Source organism: Peromyscus maniculatus, chromosome 2 (genome assembly GCF_049852395.1).
Source record: "Peromyscus maniculatus bairdii isolate BWxNUB_F1_BW_parent chromosome 2, HU_Pman_BW_mat_3.1, whole genome shotgun sequence".
Lineage (NCBI taxonomy): Eukaryota > Metazoa > Chordata > Mammalia > Rodentia > Cricetidae > Peromyscus > Peromyscus maniculatus.
Window position 1 is genome coordinate 80,753,661 of NC_134853.1, and position 18,545 is coordinate 80,772,205.

At 44.5% G+C, this 18,545-nt stretch overlaps 1 protein-coding gene across 5 annotated transcripts in view; it reads right to left on the bottom strand.

Annotated features, from left to right (window-relative positions):
- Elp1 (elongator acetyltransferase complex subunit 1) overlaps positions 1 to 18,545 on the bottom strand; it is a 63,578-nt gene that overhangs the window by 5,766 nt on the left and 39,267 nt on the right. For all 5 annotated transcript variants that reach the window (XM_076564236.1, XM_076564237.1, XM_076564234.1 and 2 more), the window contains exons 27-35: positions 15,433 to 15,530; positions 13,396 to 13,597; positions 11,396 to 11,457; positions 6,231 to 6,293; positions 5,602 to 5,662; positions 3,438 to 3,551; positions 2,602 to 2,698; positions 1,704 to 1,831; positions 722 to 876 (exon numbers count right to left, since the gene is read on the bottom strand). In XM_076564236.1, coding sequence (XP_076420351.1) covers positions 722 to 876; positions 1,704 to 1,831; positions 2,602 to 2,698; positions 3,438 to 3,551; positions 5,602 to 5,662; positions 6,231 to 6,293; positions 11,396 to 11,457; positions 13,396 to 13,597; positions 15,433 to 15,530 — 980 coding nt within the window. The remainder of the gene's footprint in view (positions 1 to 721; positions 877 to 1,703; positions 1,832 to 2,601; positions 2,699 to 3,437; positions 3,552 to 5,601; positions 5,663 to 6,230; positions 6,294 to 11,395; positions 11,458 to 13,395; positions 13,598 to 15,432; positions 15,531 to 18,545) is intronic.

Here is an 18,545-nt window from a genome sequence, read left to right on the forward strand (position 1 = left end):
ACTTAAACTAGCCTCATCAGGACCACCACCCTCAACTCTCACTAACAAGCAGCCTCTCCAGAGGATGCAGACCATGGGCTTCTGACCTGTCACCATCCCCAAGCTCTTTCCTTTCCTCCCTCTGCAGGGGCAGAAGCTACTTCTCTAGTCATTCTCCGTTTCTCTCTCAATCTCCTGTACTCCTCTTTTGCCTTTTCAGCCCTTCAATGCTTATTTAATCAACCAGGTATTAAACTCTCCGTGGGAAATTAACGGGTGTGGATTTTGTTTTCTTTATTGAACTCTGAGTGACAACCAGCCTTTCTAAATCCTGATCAAAACTCCACAGTAGATTTGAGGGCTCAAGTAGCCAGCAGAGGCCGAAAGACCAGATGGATGACAATACATGGGGATGCTTCATGGGACACAGAGCTCACCTCCCCCCCCCCCCCCCCCCGCCTCTGTGACTGCAGCCTAGGAAGGGAGCCATCGCCTCTAATCCTAGTTTCCCCTCCCTACTCCACTGTCACCGAAGATTTCCCATCATCCCTACGAGAGCTGCTCTATCTGAAAAGGAAAACAACAACCTACTTCACCTTAGCATGAAACAGGTAGACTGCTGAGGTGAGCACAAAGCTAAGGCCATTTGATCTGACACTGGCAGGGCAAGTCTTCTTTGCCTCCTGACTCTGGGGATGCTGGGAAAAGGGTGAGACTGCACGTGGTGCCCGAGGAAACTTACAGAGGTGACTGCACTCTCCTGGCTGGCCGGAGTCCAGATTTCTGGAGCTGCCTTCTCCAGCAGCTTCAGAGTGCTCTCAAAGGCTTTCTGCAATTCCTTTCCTTGCTCTTCAAACCCAAAGAGAAAGAGCACCCTTAAAATAGTGTGCACTTCATCTGGAGAGAAGAATATGGAAGCGGTGAGTTGTAGCCCCAGCTCCAGCTGGAATCATACAGTAACTTCTTTCCCAGGTGACAGTGTCTAGTGCCACCCTACAGATGCATTCTTCCACCCTCTTCTTCCCAAAAGCTAAGTAATTCAGCACATAAGAAGGAAAGAGACACTGACTGAATGAGCAGAAAGCTGTCCTGTGCAGTCCCTGTTCCTGGCCTAAGCACTACTAACTAGCTCCCAGGAAGGCTTCTCTTTTAGGGCTGGGAAGGGCTGACTTAGGAATGTGTATGGACATGAGCCTCCCACTGACTGGTTATTTCTTCCCTCTAACTCAGTGGTTCTCAACCTTCCTAATGCTGCAACCCTTTAATATAATTCCTCATGTTGTGGTGACCCTCAACCATAAGATTATTTTCATCACTACTTCCTAACTGTAATTTTTGCTACTGTTATATAATGTAAACATCAGATATGCAGGATGTCTGACATGCAACCCTGGGAAAGGGTTGTCTGACGCCCCCAAAGGGGTCCTGGCCCACAGGTTCTAGAATCACTGCTCTACCTCGAACACAGCATCACTGTTGCTTGTTGGTTTGTAAACATTTTATTTGTGAGATCAGAAGGCAACTTTCAGGGAGGTGGCCTTGCCTTCTATGATGTGGGTCCCAGGGATGGATTTCAGATTGTCAGGCTAGGTGACAGGAATTTGTATCCTCTGAGCCATCTCAGCAGTCCCATGCTGCACCTTAACTATGTACACAGCATGCCGGTCTGTGCTACTGCTTGCTACTTTCTGTGGTCAAGAATCATGGTGAGCACTGAGATATACCTTTCAACTTCTCAATGCTCTGGACCACTTCCTTCAGAGCCTCCAAAAGCGCCAGGTCCTCTAGAGGACCCCCTTCTTTGAGGCTGTGCTTCTTCCGCTCTGCCTTGCGCCGGTTTTTAGATGACCTCCTGTCAGAAATGAGAGATGTTGAGAAAAATGTTCCTCCTGTGCCTGCTGGCCACCACCTTCTAAGAAACAGCATTCCTGTCTGGGAGACTTAGTAAAGAGGTGTTACAGCCACATGTAACCAGTGGAGTCTAGGGAGAGGCAAATGAGGAAAGCTAAAGAACTCTTTCTCCCTTCAGTTTGGATTAAAATGCAGGGTAAGATCAGGGGTGATGGCATACGCCTTTAGTTCCAGCACTCAGGAGGTAAAGGCAGGTGGATCTCTATGCATGAGAGGCCAGCCTGGTCTACACAGCAAGTACCAGGCCAGCCAGGGCTACATGGTGAGACCCTGTCTTAAAAAATAAAGGGCAAGGTAAAATAAGGTTCATCTGATAGCACATTGGAACAATGAAGAGAAGAAAAAAAACAAGCCGGGCCGTGTTGGCACACGCCTTTAATCCCAGCACTCGGGAGGCAGAGGCAGGCGGATCTCTGTGAGTTCGAGGCCAGCCTGGTCTACAGAGCGAGATCCAGGACAGGCACCAAAACGACTCAGAGAAACCCTGTCTCGAAAAAAAAAAAAGGAGGAGGAGGAGGAGGAGGAGGAGAAAACAATGTGAATTCTACTGTAAGAAGTGAACTTTTCAAGGAGGGGCTGGAAGTCCTTGCACAGTGTACACTGGCCCTGAGGGACACTCTCTCACTCCCCCTGCACTGTCCACCCTTGTAGAAAGCCAGTCTATTATTCTGTCTCTGCACAGTCCGCACGCCGACTAGATCTCATACATACGCAGATACCCTGGAGGTACTGTGGGACGGTCTGCTACTCATCTCGCTGCCACTCTCCGAGAAGAGATCTGACTCTGGAGCATGGGCCACCTGGTGACCTAGAAAAGATGAACCAGATGCAGACACAAATGACCATACACTCAATCAGCACATCCTAAAGAATGGTGGACAGTACAAAGTGGATCTCAAACCGAGTAAAGCAGCACTAAATACACCAGTTATTCTCACGACAAACCTGTGCTTTCCCACATTTCCTCTTTTCCTTTCTAGGCGGGAGATGGGGAGGAATTAGGAAACTCATTTTGTGAACACTGAGACATCACTGCTCTGGTTGGACGGGTAAAGGTGGGACTACTTGGTAGAAATTTTCTGATTTCTGCCTGGCTCTGGCCCTAAGCACTTCTCCAACACAGTCCTTCTGCAATGTGGACTTGCAGGCAGCTAGGCCACAGCAAGAAAACAACAGGAGTAGCCTGTCCCTACTCAGCAACTCGTGTGGAGGTTTAACCCCCAACGGGACATGATGAAAGCAAGGGCTCCGTGACATTCAGTCCTGCGTCCTGCTTCTTGTGGGTCTGTGCAGCGAGACTGGCGGCGTCCTCTTTCTTACACGTGTACCTCTTGTCAGCCTGCTTTTCTGAAACAATGCCTTCCCTAAATGTCAGACATACGTTGGCACCAAAACATTGGTGCCATACCCTTCTACCTCCCAAACCATGAGCTCAAACAATCCCTTTCTCTTTATAAACTGACACAGGCCAGCAGCACAGACAAGGTGCATGGCGCCCATCTCCCACACACCACCACGGTCTCTACGGGCTTCTCAGAGGCACTCACCCACATGCACCCGCGGTGCTTGTTTCTTGAGTTCTCGAACCACCAGCAAACGTTTTTTATGGCGAATGAATGTGTCTGTCTGCGAGTTCAGGAAGGCCATGTAATTTTTATGGGCTGAGGATGCAGAATGAAAAATACCTTGAGCATGATTGTTAAGCAAAGAGATAAAACTTAAGTGAAGGGGGTGTGATGAAGGCGGCTTAAAATTCAACAGCAACAAAAAATGTATCCAGGTCTACCAACCAAGATATTTTTTTCATTCCATTAATGAGTTGGAGATACCAGATCTCAGAGTTCATCAATACTGTTGGGAACACGAAGGTCCTTGCACCCACAGACCCTCCAGAGAAACCAGAAATGTTAAGCACTCAGGATTGTCTTTGCAATGGACAAGATATAAAACCTGTTCTTCCATCCAGAAAGTTGGGAACTGGAGGTGATGAATAGCCCGGAGATCTGTGTTATCTGTTAGGTTAGGCTGTATCAAGCTTTCACAACCAGGACCAGAGGTGGCTAGTAACTAATCTAAATGACCTTTACATCACTTGTATAGCCAGGGGCTCCTCAAGCTCCCTCAACCAGGACTAGAGGTGGCTAATAGCCCAAATGACTCCTACACTAGCTGTATGACCAAGACCAGGCCAGAGCCTTCCTTAGGCCCTGAAGCTAACACAAGTAGCCCATCTCCAGAACCCATCTTCTTGGAAGAAATGACATGTACCCCGAGGAGAACTTTGATGTAATTATGCTCCTATGGGCACTAAGGATTGTATCCCAGGAAATTTTCCCTCAAATTATATTGTGTTTAAACACAGGCAATAGAGCGCCTGGCATCAGACTCCCTGAAATCAATCTGAACCGAGTTTTCAGTCTCACCTCTTCAAGGATCGCTGTCTGCCTTGACACCTGCAGAGACCCCCTCACAATACCACCCCAGAATACTCTCAACCACGAAATTGACAAAATCATGATTTCCAAAAAGAAAAAAGCAAACAAAGGGAGTATGCAGGAAGGTGCTAACGAAGGCAGGATGGAGGGAACCTAACCCATGGAAATGGCTGTGGGTGTAGAATAAGGGCTTCTAATGGCCTCTGAAATTACTGTCCCCTGGAAAAAGCACTAGAAGAATAAAAGGAAATACAAATAAATTAAACTCTCTAAGGGCATAGAAACCAGACTCCTGCAGAAGAATTATCAGCATCCCCAGTTGCTGTCAATGGTGAGAACTGCCCGGATGATGGCGCAGGGTCGGGGAGGCTGCTTTCTATAATCAGTCTGGATGACTACAGCAAACAGTGCAAAAGTACCCACAGCTCTAATCAGAACAGTGACGGGGAAACAGACAGGGTGAGAATGTGAGTGCACACAAACGTCACTCACCAGGCAGCCCTGCTTAAAACTGCAGCAAAGCCAACAGGAACTCCCTAAGACTTGGAGGTGGAATTGATGCTCTTCCCCACTTTGCTCTTAAGGGGCCCCAGAGAACTGAACATTCTGCAGCTGTTAGTTAATTCTTCTGTTTTCTAGAGCCATGCACTTTATTTGCAAAAAGTGTTATCTTATCTTAAAAACTTTCAAGCCTACATGAGAGCCTGTCCTAGGCAAAAGAACACACCATTCTCCATCTATGTTTATCCATAAATAACATTTTACTCTATTTTGTCTGTCCTGTTTCTCTATAAATGCGTATGATTGTGTCCACACACACATCCTGCAACTTGTGTAGAATGTGAAATTAAATTGCAGGTGGGCACTTATCTTAACAATAAATAATAACACAGGAATAAAATACAGGGATGTCACCACTGATAAACTACTACTACATAATACAGTGCATATCCAAGTTCATCAACTATCACAAGCACAAAGATTCCCCACAACTACCACTACCAACATGTGACCCACCTCAATGCCAGCAGCCTTCAGGTAGAGGCAGGCTACTGAGGCCAAAGTTTTCTCTAGCAAGGGACACTAAGATTATCACAGCTTTCAATACTCAAATCTCTTCAACGTCATCATTTAACAGCTTAACATATTCTTAAAAACTAGGATGGAGTCAGCAGAACATATTAAAATGTAGTAATATAAAGAGCCCTGTCCTATCCATCTCTTCTCCCTTTCCTCTTAATTCTAAAAGAGAACACCACCCAGATGTAATCCTCACCTTCTAAAACGGAAGGCTTTATGCTGGTTTCTATAATATCCAATCTGCTGTACTTGTATACCTAAGAGGGAAATAAATGCAGTATTTTAAGGCAAGAATACTTCTACCCAATAGAGAGTTAAGACAGAAACCATTGCCAGAGGGGACAGGACATTTTCCTGAGAAGCAAGCTTCCTAAGGGTTGCCAAGGAAATTCAACTCATTTTAACAAGAAACAGCAGTATGCTGCATATGAAGGCCCAATTCCAAACATTAACAAGGATAGGTGGTTGTTATTATTATTATTATTATTATTATTATTATTATTATTATTATTATTATTATTTGAGACAGGGTTTCTCTGTGTAGCCCTGGTTGTCCTGGAACTCACTCTTTAGACCAGGCTGGCATCGAACTCAGAGATCCACCTTCCTGTCTTGCAAGTACTGGGATTAAAGGTATGCGCCACTGACACCCAGCTAAGGCCAGGTTTTTAAATGGCTTTTTAGATGCCGATTATCCTCAGGACTGGAAGCTGAGCCCTTTCTACTTAATGTCACTTACTCAGAAGACAAGGAGTTCCAACTGAACCCCAGCTGCCCTCTCCCTCAGCACCCAGCACAGCACAAGTGTTTCAGAACCTCTCTTACCAGTCTCAGAGCTTCTTCCCAGGCAGCTCCCTCCAGCAGCTGGAGCACAGCCTCTTCATAATCCTGACAAGGGAAGAGTGAGGAAGAACACAGGTGAACGCAGCAGCCTCAGAAGCCACCACACAGAGCCCCTCCACCTTCCCAGGCAACCTCAGCCCGCACAGCTCCAGCTCTCAGCCTCTTTCCTGTCCAAATACCTACTGGATACTAACCTCCAAAAATACTGGCATAAAAGACAAAGGGGGGTGAATCTTCTGAATGGTCACAAAACACAAGGCAAGCAAGTTTTCTTTATATCCTTGAACATCAAAGTCATAAGACAAGCCTGTCAAAAATGGCTCTTTCCCCAGATTACTGCCAGGCTTAACTGAAAACAAGACTATACCCTGAAAAATATGGTGAACTAAACAGTAATTTCCTAGTTGGCTTGTTTCTTGTTGAATTACAGTTCTTCACATATTCTAAGACATTAAACCATTATCAAATAAATACTTTGAAAATATTTTCTTCCACTCTCTAAGCTGTCTTTGTACATTCTTGATAATTCTTCATTTATATGGAATCCCATTTATAGGTTTCGGTTTTAGTTGCTGGTCTTTTGGTGTCAGATCTAAGAATACACTGCCAAGGTATTGACATGGCTACCCCTCTCTTCCCCAAAGCATTTTATGGTTTCAACTCTTGAGATTAGGTTGTTGATACAGTTTGAGTGCCTTCGAGATTTTTTTTTTTAATTTTTATTTTCAAGACATAGTGTCTCTGTGTAGCACTGGCTGTCCTGGAACTCACTCTGCAGATCAGGCTGTCCTTGAACTCAAAAGCTCCACCTGCCTCTGCTTCCCAGGTGCTGGGATTAAAGGCCTGTGCCACCACTGCCTAGCAGCTTCAAGATTCTTACAGCTCGAAAAATACCAAATAAAAATTCACATTTTTAGATTCTCTTGAAAGAGAAGAAGCAGGAAACATATTTTTGTGTCATTTGAAAATGTCTAGTTACAATATCTGTAAAGTTAGGATGTTCTTAAGGAGAAGGGGGAGCAATGGGAAATGCCCTCATCGGGATCCTTGCTCTAGTTTGTGACTGGTATTTACTGTAAATCCCAGAGCAAGCATCAGAACACTTAATAACCAACAGTGGAGAAAAGACGGATTCATGAGAAGTGCTGAGCATGGATGGGAGCCAGAGCTCAATGGACAAAACCTCAACCTAAGCATGAAACTGCACAGAGATGAATCAAAGCAATGGAAAAACATGCCCCAGTTGTAAAAACGCTGGAAGGGCTGTATTCCCAACACACAAAGTCAACTTCAGAATCAAGTACTTAAGGAATTTTAACAGAAATAAAAAGGAATAGTATCTGTCATGATCATAAGCAGGCATCTACCTCCATCAGAGCTTGACAATGCAGGAAGCAAACACTTGCAGAATAAAAGAACAGGCAAAAACACTGGAAATTTAAAGACGTTTTCCTCCCAGCAACTCAGAGTATTTAGAGAATCAATAAGGACATAAAAAGCCAGAACAGCACAGTCAACTGAACTATCCCAATGTAACTAAGAGAACATCATACCATGAACACACACAACTTTTAAAAGAGACCATATTTTGGACTATCAAATGCTTATTTTTTAAAGCATCTAATCAAAACAGAAAATAGAAATCAATAAGAGATGGCTCAAAAAATATCTGTGAGTTAAATAACACACTTTGGAACACACACAGGTCAATGAAGAAATCACAAGGAAAATTAGAAAACAGGCTCAACACACAAGTTGCACAAAGTAACTAAAACAATGATACTATTAATATTTGCTTAGGCTAGAAAGGAAGGGGCGGGAGAGATGGCTCGGTTGTTAAGGGTGCTTCTCTGCAATCATAAGGACCGGCAAGCGGTGCCTTCCCACAAACACACAGACTACAGGTCAGAGTGGGTAGAGATGGGAGGAGCACCATGCTGGCTTCCAACCTAGCTAAGATGTGAATTCCAGGTTCAGGTATAGGTCCTGCCTCAAAGGAATAGCCAGAGTGACTGAGGACACCCAATGCTCTTTTCTGGCCTTGACAAGTACCCAAGCATACACACATGTGCATAAACTCACACAAAAACATACATGCAAAATAAATAAATAAATAAACAAAAAACTAGAAAGGGAAAGTAAGTCTGAAAACACCAGTGATTTTAAGTCCCAAGTTAAGCACTATCAGATTTTTTGCCCACGGATGGTGAAGCAAGTGCCACTGTTCTATTATATGTAATTTTACTATGTTAAAGTTAAAACCTCCCTTTTTGATTAGACAGAAAAGGGAAAGTGCTGTGGGATGTCTTTCTGTATGCTGTGAATATGTGTTGCTCTGATTGACTGATAAAGCTGTTTTGACCTATGGCAAGAAAGCTTATAGCCAGGTGGGAAATCCAATCAGAGATAAAGAGAGAATTAGGGCGAAGTCAGGGAGATGCCAGACCACCGCCCAAGGAGCAACAAGATGCCCGCAGACCTGTAATACTATGGCCATGCGGCAACACATCGATTAATAGAAATGGGTTGCGTTAAGTTATAGGAGCTAGCCAGCAAGAAGCTTGACCCACAGGCCATACAGTTTGTAATATAAGCGTCTGTGTATTTACTCGGGACCAACTGGCTGTGGGACACAGGTGGGAGAGATTCATCCTGACCTCAGGGCCGGGCAGGACCACAGAAACTTCTGGCTACAATCCACCTTGTTTCTACCCCAACATTCCATTCCCTCACTGCTATCAGAACCTAGCCCTTGGGCTTCCAGCATGACCTGAAGACCAGCGCCTCTTCAGGAAGCCTCTAGACCTTCAGTGCTCCCTGACTCGTGGACTGAGCGGCTAGTGGTTCTCAGCCTCACCAGGATGAAGACCACATTGTTAACTACCCAGATGGTACTGAGGAAGGTCACCTAGTGTCCCTTCCTTTTAATATATATTCATTCTATTTGTTCTGTCTCTCTAAGGAATCTTAATACAACCAGTGGCAACTGTAAAACTCTCACAAACCAGGTGTGGTGGCTTACACTTGTAATTCTAGCACTTTGGAGTTAGAGGCAGAAGAATCAGGAGTTCAAGAACAGCATAGCCTATGCTGAGACCCTGTTTCAAAAAGATAAAACAGTATAATCATAAAAATAATAATAATGCCACCTTCCTCATAAGCCTGCAACCTTAGTTTGTTCCCTGGGACCCATAGTAAAAAGAGAGAAGTACCCCCTGAAAGCTGTCCTCGGCCAAATAAGTACAAGTGCACATGTATGTGTGTTTGCATGCACACACACAAAAACAAACAAAACAAGAAAAGCTTTCACTTACAAAAGGCCAAAACTGTGCACAGCAGCAATACTTGGTGTCTACTGTGTGCCTCTGTCCTAACAACCTGTGGTCAAGGTCAGTACAGCTTCAGTACTTACCTTTTGGAATTCTACCACAACCTCACATAGCCACATACAATCTGCTGCAACTCAGGAAACCTCCAAGCTGCCTTGGTTAAAAAGAACTGTGTGGTGATTATTTGGTTTGTGATCTAACAAATAAAGCTTGCCTGAAGATCAAAGTGTAGAACTAAGCCACTAGTTAGCCACAGAGGCTATGCAATGGTGGCAGACATCTTTAATCCCAGCACTCAGGAAGCAGAGGCAGTTGAATCTCTTTTGAGTTCAAGGCCACCATGGGCTACACAAGATTGATCCAGTCTAAAAGAGAAACAGAGTCATGCAGTGGTGGCACACACCCTTGACTCCAACCCTTTAATTTCAGCATTAGGGAGGTGGAGAAGGGAAGTGATATGGCTGGTGAAAAGAGGAATATAAAGTGGGAGGAGAGAGAAGCTCAGCTCCCATTCAGTCTGAGGGATTTGGTAGAGGTAAGAAATCTTTCTAGTGGCTGGCTGGTCTGCTCTGATCTTTCAGCATTTACCCCGATATCCGGCTCTGGGTTCTTACTATTAAGACCAATTAGGATTCATGCTATTGTTTTTAAGAGAAGAATAAAGTACAAAAGAGTGGCCACTACTTAGTGGCCTGTTGTGGAATATTATTTTAAGATGTGTTACATTCGTTTATGCTGTATGCAACTAAGCAAATGTTCCACAGCATAAACGATGCAAAGTTGTGTTGCATTCTTTTATGTTGCATTTGTTTAATTCTGTGAAGTTGTGTTACTCTGCCTGCCTGAAACACCTGATTGGTTTCATAAAGAGCTGAATGGTCAATAGCTAGGCAGGAGTGGATAGATGGGGCTGGCAGGCAGAGAGAATAAATAGAAGGAGAAAAAGAGAGAAAAGAGATCAAGGAATGAGAAAAGGAGGAAAGAAAGACTCCAGGGGCCAGCCACACAGCCAGAAACGGAATAAGAAAAAAAGAAAAATAGAGAAAGGTAAAAGCCCAGAGACAAAAAGATAGACAGGATAATTTAAAGTTAAGAAAAGCTGGCAAGAAACAAGCCAAGCTAAGGCTGGGCATGTATAAAAAAAGAATAAACCTCTGTGTGTGATTTATTTGGGAGCTGGGCCCCCCAAAAGAGTCAAAGAGTAAAACACAACCAACATCAGTGGCCTTTCTTCTAATGGCCCTTGCTCACTGCTTCTGCTTTGGCAAAGTTAACACAGGAAGCTGAATGTGCTTTCCAGAGTCAGGTCACTAGCACACACTGTAGCAGAGCTCTCTAGTACCCTATCCACAGTCTATAATTACAAGCTAAGAATGTGTTATCAGAAGTGCATAGGATCCCAAGTACTTGAGGCTTTTCTTTTGAGATTTTAGAATATTTGCACACACACAATGCATTATCTTGGGAGACAGAAAGAAAGTCTAAGTGTGTTCCTTACACATGACCCATATCCAAAACAATCTTGCAATTTGAATACACCCTGTCACATGTGGACAGGAACAGGATTTTAGCTCTGTGGCATTCCTATCAGTTTTCAAACCTGCAGATTTTGAGGCTTTTCAGGTTTGGATATAGGATGAGCAGTCTACTTATGAGACACACTGGACTAAGATTTTTCAAGTCAAATCAGCAAATGGAAGACCTTTAAAACCAATACCACCTCAAGATCTAACCATTACCACGGTTCCTTCAGTTTCACCATTAGTAGGTACAGGCAAGTCCTTTCTTGTTAATGTGGGGTGACAGGGAAGAGCTCACCTGGGCATACTGCTCCAAGACTATGGCCGCCTCATTGTGTTTCCTCTGCTCAATCAGCCTTCCTGCAAAGACAGCAACAAGCACTTGACAGCAAATGGAAACTGGCTTCCACTTCTGTCCCTATGATGCACCCGACTACAAGCTTCTGAGTTTCTCTGGGGATAGCAGGTGTACTACACAACATGAAGCACACACACACACCCCACCACACCCCATCCAGTTTCACTGTGTATCCTAGGTGGCCATCCTGAAGCCGAAATCACCCTCTGTGACCTCGTGGGATGACAGAGGTATGCTACCATGCCTAGTAAAGGACTCTAAATTAATCACAGGATTTGAAAAATCACATTTAGCCAAAATTAGCTTAAAAAAAAAATGCTTCCAAAGGCATGCATCTGGGCAACCAACTTGGTATCTCTCACTAACGTATTTCTTCCTCTGGTAAGAAAGAACTGTGATTCTCTGGGGGGTCCTAGATGGAGGTAGCTGGTACTATTGGCAGTCATGCAGTCCTTCCTTAGCTCCTACGATCACTCTAGCTGGAAACACCAGATTACAATAGGCACACAAAACCCCAGTGTTAGTAAGAGGCAGGGGGTGTTCATCTGTTCCATCCTATCCCCACTCCAGGACAATTACTAATGAAAAAAGGCCACATAACTACCTCTACTAGTGAAGTGGTTACATTTTTTCCCCACCTTTGTTGGCTTATGTAAATTGCCTAAATTAAATGTGTATACAAAGTAACTGTACTGTATACGGTGGTGTGAATAAGAATGCCCCCCATAGGCTAGTATATTTGAATGCTTAGGGACTGGCACTATTAGGAGGTGTGGCCTTGTTGGAGGAAGTGTGCCCCCGGGAGTAGGCTTTGGGGTTTCAAAAGCCCAAGCCAGTCCAAATATTCTTTCTCTGCCTGCTGCCTGCAGATACAGATGTAGAACTCTCATCTACCATCTCTACCCGCATGCTGCCATGCTCCCTGCCATGAGGATAATGGACTAAACCTCTGAAACTGTATGTAAGCCCCAGTTAAAAGCTTTCCTTTACAAGAGCTGCTGTGGTCATGGTGTCCCTTCACAGTAATAGAACAGTGACTAAGACACTGTACAATGACTTTTAAAGAGCCTAGTTCATGACCTCTGCACCTTCTGCCAATGAACATCTGCAATAACTATGAATATTCTACCTATAAGACAGGATGAATGAGAAGCTAAACTATAAGAAGGGGACACACACACACACACACACACCCTATAAGTTTGGAGGTTTGTTTCAGAACTGCTCTTGAGATTACTGACAATGTAGACAAGACTTTGTTAAAGAATGCTCTAGTTTGAATTATCTCTTGTCCCTAAAACTCATGTTGGAGAACAGAAAGGAGAAAAAGAAACACCAGCATTTCTTAATCTTAAGCACTAGGGAAACCAGAAGCCTATTGCTTTTCACAGGGTTCTTAACCTCTGTTCTACTCTCAGAAGTCAGAATACTAGCCTCAACTCCAGCCACTCAGCTGCCTCTACTTTGTTTCTGCATCTGGTCTTGTCCACACCAGTCCTGGCAACTATAATGGTTTACAACCATATATTGGCCACACCACAACAGCTCCATCCAAAACTTCATCTTTATCTTCTTGAAAGGCCAAGTAAGCCACACTGTTAGGTGTGACCACAATGTCTAAGTGTCAGTGAGTGATATGGACTAATGAACAGTGTAACTTGAGGCCGTTTGCAGGCACAATTTCCTGTCTTAAGAGACTGCAAAGCAACATAACAGATCTACCAGTACCCAGGTCAGAGAAATAAATTGCTTTTTTAAATATGCCAACACATTTGGAGGTGTTTGTGGGACTGTTGGTCTATTTAAAAGAACGTTCTAAGTAAGTCTGACCAGAATGAGCCTGTCTCAAGGAAGGTTGCCCTAAACTTATTTACAGAATTACCAAACAAAGCAATAAACGCAAACCTTTTGAAGAGTGAACACAGAACGGCCCTGCTCACCTGCCAGAGTTCTGGCAAAGCCAGCGATCTCCTCTTCGGTCGGGTGAAGCTGGGAAGCCATACAGAGAGCTTGCTGCCAGTTGCCGCAAGCCAAAAACGCCGAGAGCGCCTTCTGGTGGGCCCCACATCGGGCGAACACAAGGCCCGCTGACTCATACAGCTGCTCTTGCATCAGGTGCTCTCCATATGTAACACTGACCGCCTGCAACAAGACAGGGGGATCTGCTGAGGAAATGTGATCGTACTTCTTTACAGTTCCAATGGAGCGTCTTCCTTTTTCTGCTCAAGTCCTTACTAAAGATGCAAGATTTATTCACTCAACATACACTGAGTACCTACATATGCATGATTCTAGATGTTGAGAATAACAGTGACACACACAGACACATAAAATAAACAAACAACTAAATATCAAAAGAAAAACAACAGCAGTCCATTTAAGCCTTTGTGCTACACAGAATGGACTTAACTAACACAGCGTGGCCTATAAGAAGTGGTAGAGGAAGATAAAATGCCCGAGAATGATGGGTATGAAGGCTACAAGGAAATGAAGCTATGTGAAGAGTCAGACGAGAACAGGTAAGGCAAAGGGGCTATGCGGCAAGAATGAGCAAGGGAGATTTGGAAGTAATGAGGTCAGTGTTGCTGGAGCTGGGGAAGATGAGAAAACAAGGACTGCCAGGCAGCCATATGCTAAACCCTGCACTGCCGTGGCTGGGGGTGAAACAGAGACATAGGAATACGACACACAGTCCGTTCCCTTCTGCAGGCCACAGCCCGCCCGGCAGAGACAGAGGACTACATCGTCAGTTTATTTGACCCCTAGTCTAAGGATGGTTTTCAAGGGAGACTCGGAAAGTCTATGGACAGGTGGACTCAGGAAGAACACAAGAGAAAGCTGGCAGGTCATGAGACACCACATCTCGGGCACAAGCTACAGGTAACTGAACATACGAATGCCAGAAAGTGGTGCTAAAGAGGTTGGCATGTGAGGCTAGAGAGCTATCTCGGAGGTCAGGAGCACTTGCTGCTCTTGCAGAGAACCCCAGGTTCAGTTCCCAACACCCATTATCAGGCAGCTGGCAACTGCCTGTAACTCCACTTTCAGGGGAGCCAACACTCTCTTCGGGCCTCTGTGGGCACCTGTATGAACCTGGTGCATATACAGAGGAGCATACACATACATAAGAATAATGATAATGATAGCAGTAATAGTAATAAACAGCTAGCAGGAGCTCTATCACAGAGACACGTGTGACGGCCAATCTTGGTTGTCAAAACACCTGGGAAGAGGGACCCTCAGCTGAGGAACTGCCTCCATCAGCGTGCCGGTGGCTATGTCTGTGGGGGCGTTTTCTCGATTTCTAAGCGATGTAGAAGGAACCCGCTCACTATGAGCAGAGCCGTTGCTGGACACGTCAGCATGGGCTGTGTAAGGCGGAGGCTGAACAAGAGCCACCGAGCACAGCAGCAAGCAGCTTTCCCCCGCGGTTTCTGCCAGGGTCCTCCCTTTCTTCCCCGGGCTGCTTCTGGCCAGGGTTTGACCAGAGCATAGAAAGTAAACGCGAAGAGCATGTATGCACTCCGCAGACAGATGGACACGGTGATGACAGCGGCAGGGCCGAGGACAAAAGTGAGGAATGGATGGCCCCTGGTGGTCACAAAGCCTGCCCTCAGCACCCCAGGCATGCCACTCTGCAGCTCTGACACTTCTGCAAGTTGTGGCCCCATCTGTAAACTGGGCACAACGCTCTATCAGGAGATAAGGATGACCACGTAACACATTTAACTTAGAAGCAAAGTACCTGGTACATTAGAAAACCTAAAGAGATGTTTATCTAAACAAACAAAGATCCCAAACTCCTGAAATACTGTTGCCCTTGCTAACTTTTCCTAACAAGTTCTAGAGGAGACTGACTGGATGTAGGACAAACCTTGAAGCCAAGGACAGTGTTTGGACTCAACGTGTCCTCACTTTCCAACTAATTCCCGAAGTAAAATCAGAGGACCTCATTTCACATTTCACCCACCACATACCTGGTACTGCAGTGATTCTGGGTGATATAACTTCAGAGCTTCCTTATACAAGTTTTTATCTTTTATCAAATTTAAGCATTCTGTGAAATGCTCAGGTCCTGTAAAAGTAAGATTTACACAAACACAGGTATAACACTTTGGAAGTATAATGGCTTTCACTTACGCCTGTTTCCTAAGCAACATTTTGTATGTGTGCTCATGTGTGAGCATGCATGTAGAGGCCAGAGGACAACCTGAGGTCTTGTTCCTCATGTCCTCAGCTGACAGTCCTCAGAAGGCACTGTCCACCTTGTTTTTTGAGACAGGGTCTTTCATTGTCCAGAGCTTGTCAGGTAAGCTAGGCTGGTTGGCCAATGAGACCCTGGGATCCGCCTGCCCACCTTCCTAAAGCTGAGATTACAAACAAGCACACGCCATTAAACCAAGCTTTCTCATGAGGGTTTTATGGAATGAACTCGGGTCCTCCTGCTTACAAGGCAAGCACTGTACTGCCTGAGGTATCGCTCCAGCCTCCTCCCAACCATGAGCCTTTACAGTCTCTACAACTTCATCTAAAGAACAGCTTCAAATGTGAACTTCTGGTGAGCATCACTCTGAATTCTGAGGGAAAAGAAGATCTACTTGGATAGGGTTACTCTAGGGACACTTGCTACACTCTGTTGCTCAATATTTTCTCACGCTCCTCCACAGGAACACCTGGGAGCTGATTAAATGCTCCCTTCAGGCCTCACTCCCATCCAGCCGAATCAGAATCTGTGGTGGTATGGTGTTCCCCAAAATATTGTGCACCCTAATAAACTTATCTGGGGTCAGAGACAGAACTGCCACTAGATACAAAGGCTAGAAAATGGTGGCACTCACATCTTTAATCCTAGCACTCCAGAGGTAGAAATCCCTCTGGATCTCTGTGAGTTCAAGGCGACATTGGAAACAGCCAGGCATGGTGACTCATGCCTTTAATCCCAGAAAGCGAGCCTTTAATCCCAGGGAGTGATGGTAGAAGGCAGAAAGATATATAAGGCGTGAGGACCAGGAACAAGAAGCATTTGGCCTGGTTAAGCATTCAGGCTTTTGAGGAGCATTTCAGCTGAGACCCATTCTGGATGAGGACTCAGAGGCCTCCAGTCTGAGGAAACAAGACCAGCTGAGGATCCAGTGAGGAGGTAGCTGTGGCTTGTTCTGGTTCTCTGATCTTCCAGCATTCACCTTAATACCTGGCTCAGGTTTGATTTTATTAATAAGACCTTCTAAGATTCCCTCTACATCTGGCACCCAACGTTCGTGGTACAAATTCTCAGAAAAACTGCTTGCCTGTGGCCTTGTGGGCCCCTGCTCAGACCGAAACTACCCTCAGCCAGTTGTGGTGAAGCACACTGGTTGGATTTACTGAAGGAGGCAGAGGCAGGAGGATCCCAAGTTTGAGGCTGGCCTAGGAGGCTTGCTAAGGAAAAGCTTCGACCTGGGCCCAGCCACAAACGGTGGTGGGACCATGGAGCCAGAAGCTGCTGCTCCAAATTGCTAGCTCCTTCTCATCATGTTGGTGACTGCAATGATGCTGCTACCTGGGACAAAGGGTTTACCGCTGCTTGTTCAGAGAAGAATTGCCAGGACCATCGAATTACAAGAAAGCATCAGCAAAGGTCAGTTTGGAAAAGTTTGACAAGAAAATGGTGAGGAGAAATTGCTGTAAAGATTTTCTCTTCTAGGGAAGAATGTTCATGGTTCCGAGAGACAGACATTTATCAGACTGTGATTACTCCAAACCACAGAGGAGGCACAAAAAAAAAAAAAAAAAGTCTGCGTGGAACCATGACCACACCTAACAGCAACTTTGAAATCTTCAAAAGGACTATGGTAAAGCCATTAAGCTGATTAACACCACGGAAAGATCGGCTTTGGACTACAAACTGGTCAGGACAATTTCGAGATGGCTAGCTGAGATGATCCAGCCTGACAGACTACTCGAAAAAGGACTTGTGACAAGCCCTGAACTTTCCTATTATACAGAGACAAGAGAAACGATATAGGACTTGACAACCCAAAAAATTTCTTTTCAGGATCCCCTAAAGATGGAAGTAATTTTAAGAAAATGACGGCCACATTCCCCAAGAGGTGGGATGGGAGGTTTTTGGTCATTTAATGAGTTATGGATATTGTCATTGTTTATGATGGTTGGTTACAAGTTGTTAATTGTTAATGGTCAGGAAAAAAGCTGAACATGGAGATTAGATTCAGAGCTTTTGTTTAAAAAAGAAAGAAAAAAGAGAAAAGAATACAGATATGAGATAGATCACTGAATCTATTCTGAGAAAAAAAATAAAGAATAATAGGATAAATGGGCAGATCACTGAATCTACACTAAAAAGAAAAAGAGGAAGATATAAAAATGACAAAAGGTAGATTACTGAATCTATTATGAAAAGAAAAAATACTTTTAAAAAGGAATTACTTGTTTTAAATAAGATGAGTAATGAAAATTTCTGGTCTGAGTTTATCAGATGTTACTGGACTGGACATTGTTAATATATATAATGGAGTTTTTATCTGAATCTGTCAAATGTTAATGGACTAGACATCATTAATGTAATTTTTGGCTATATTATATATACTTATTGGATAGTTTTTCTTGTATTAGTTATAAGCTTTTTTATTTTTAGACAAAAAAGGGGAAATGTGGTGGTATGGTGTTCCCCAAAATATTGTGTACCCTAATAAATTTATCTGGGGTCAGAGAACAGACAGCCACTAGATACAAAGGCTAGAAAATGGTGGCACTCACATCTTTAATCCTAGCACTCCAGAGGTAGAAATCCCTCTGGATCTCTGTGAGTTCAAGGCGACATTGGAAACAGCCAGGCATGGTGACTCATGCCTTTAATCCCAGAAAGCGAGCCTTTAATCCCAGGGAGTGATGGTAGAAGGCAGAAAGATATATAAGGCGTGAGGACCAGGAACAAGAAGCATTTGGCTGGTTAAGCATTCAGGCTTTTGAGCAGCATTTCAGCTGAGACCCATTCTGGATGAGGACTCAGAGGCCTCCAGTCTGAGGAAACAAGACCAGCTGAGGGTCCGGTGAGGTGAGGTAGCTGTGGCTTGTTCTGGTTCTCTGATCT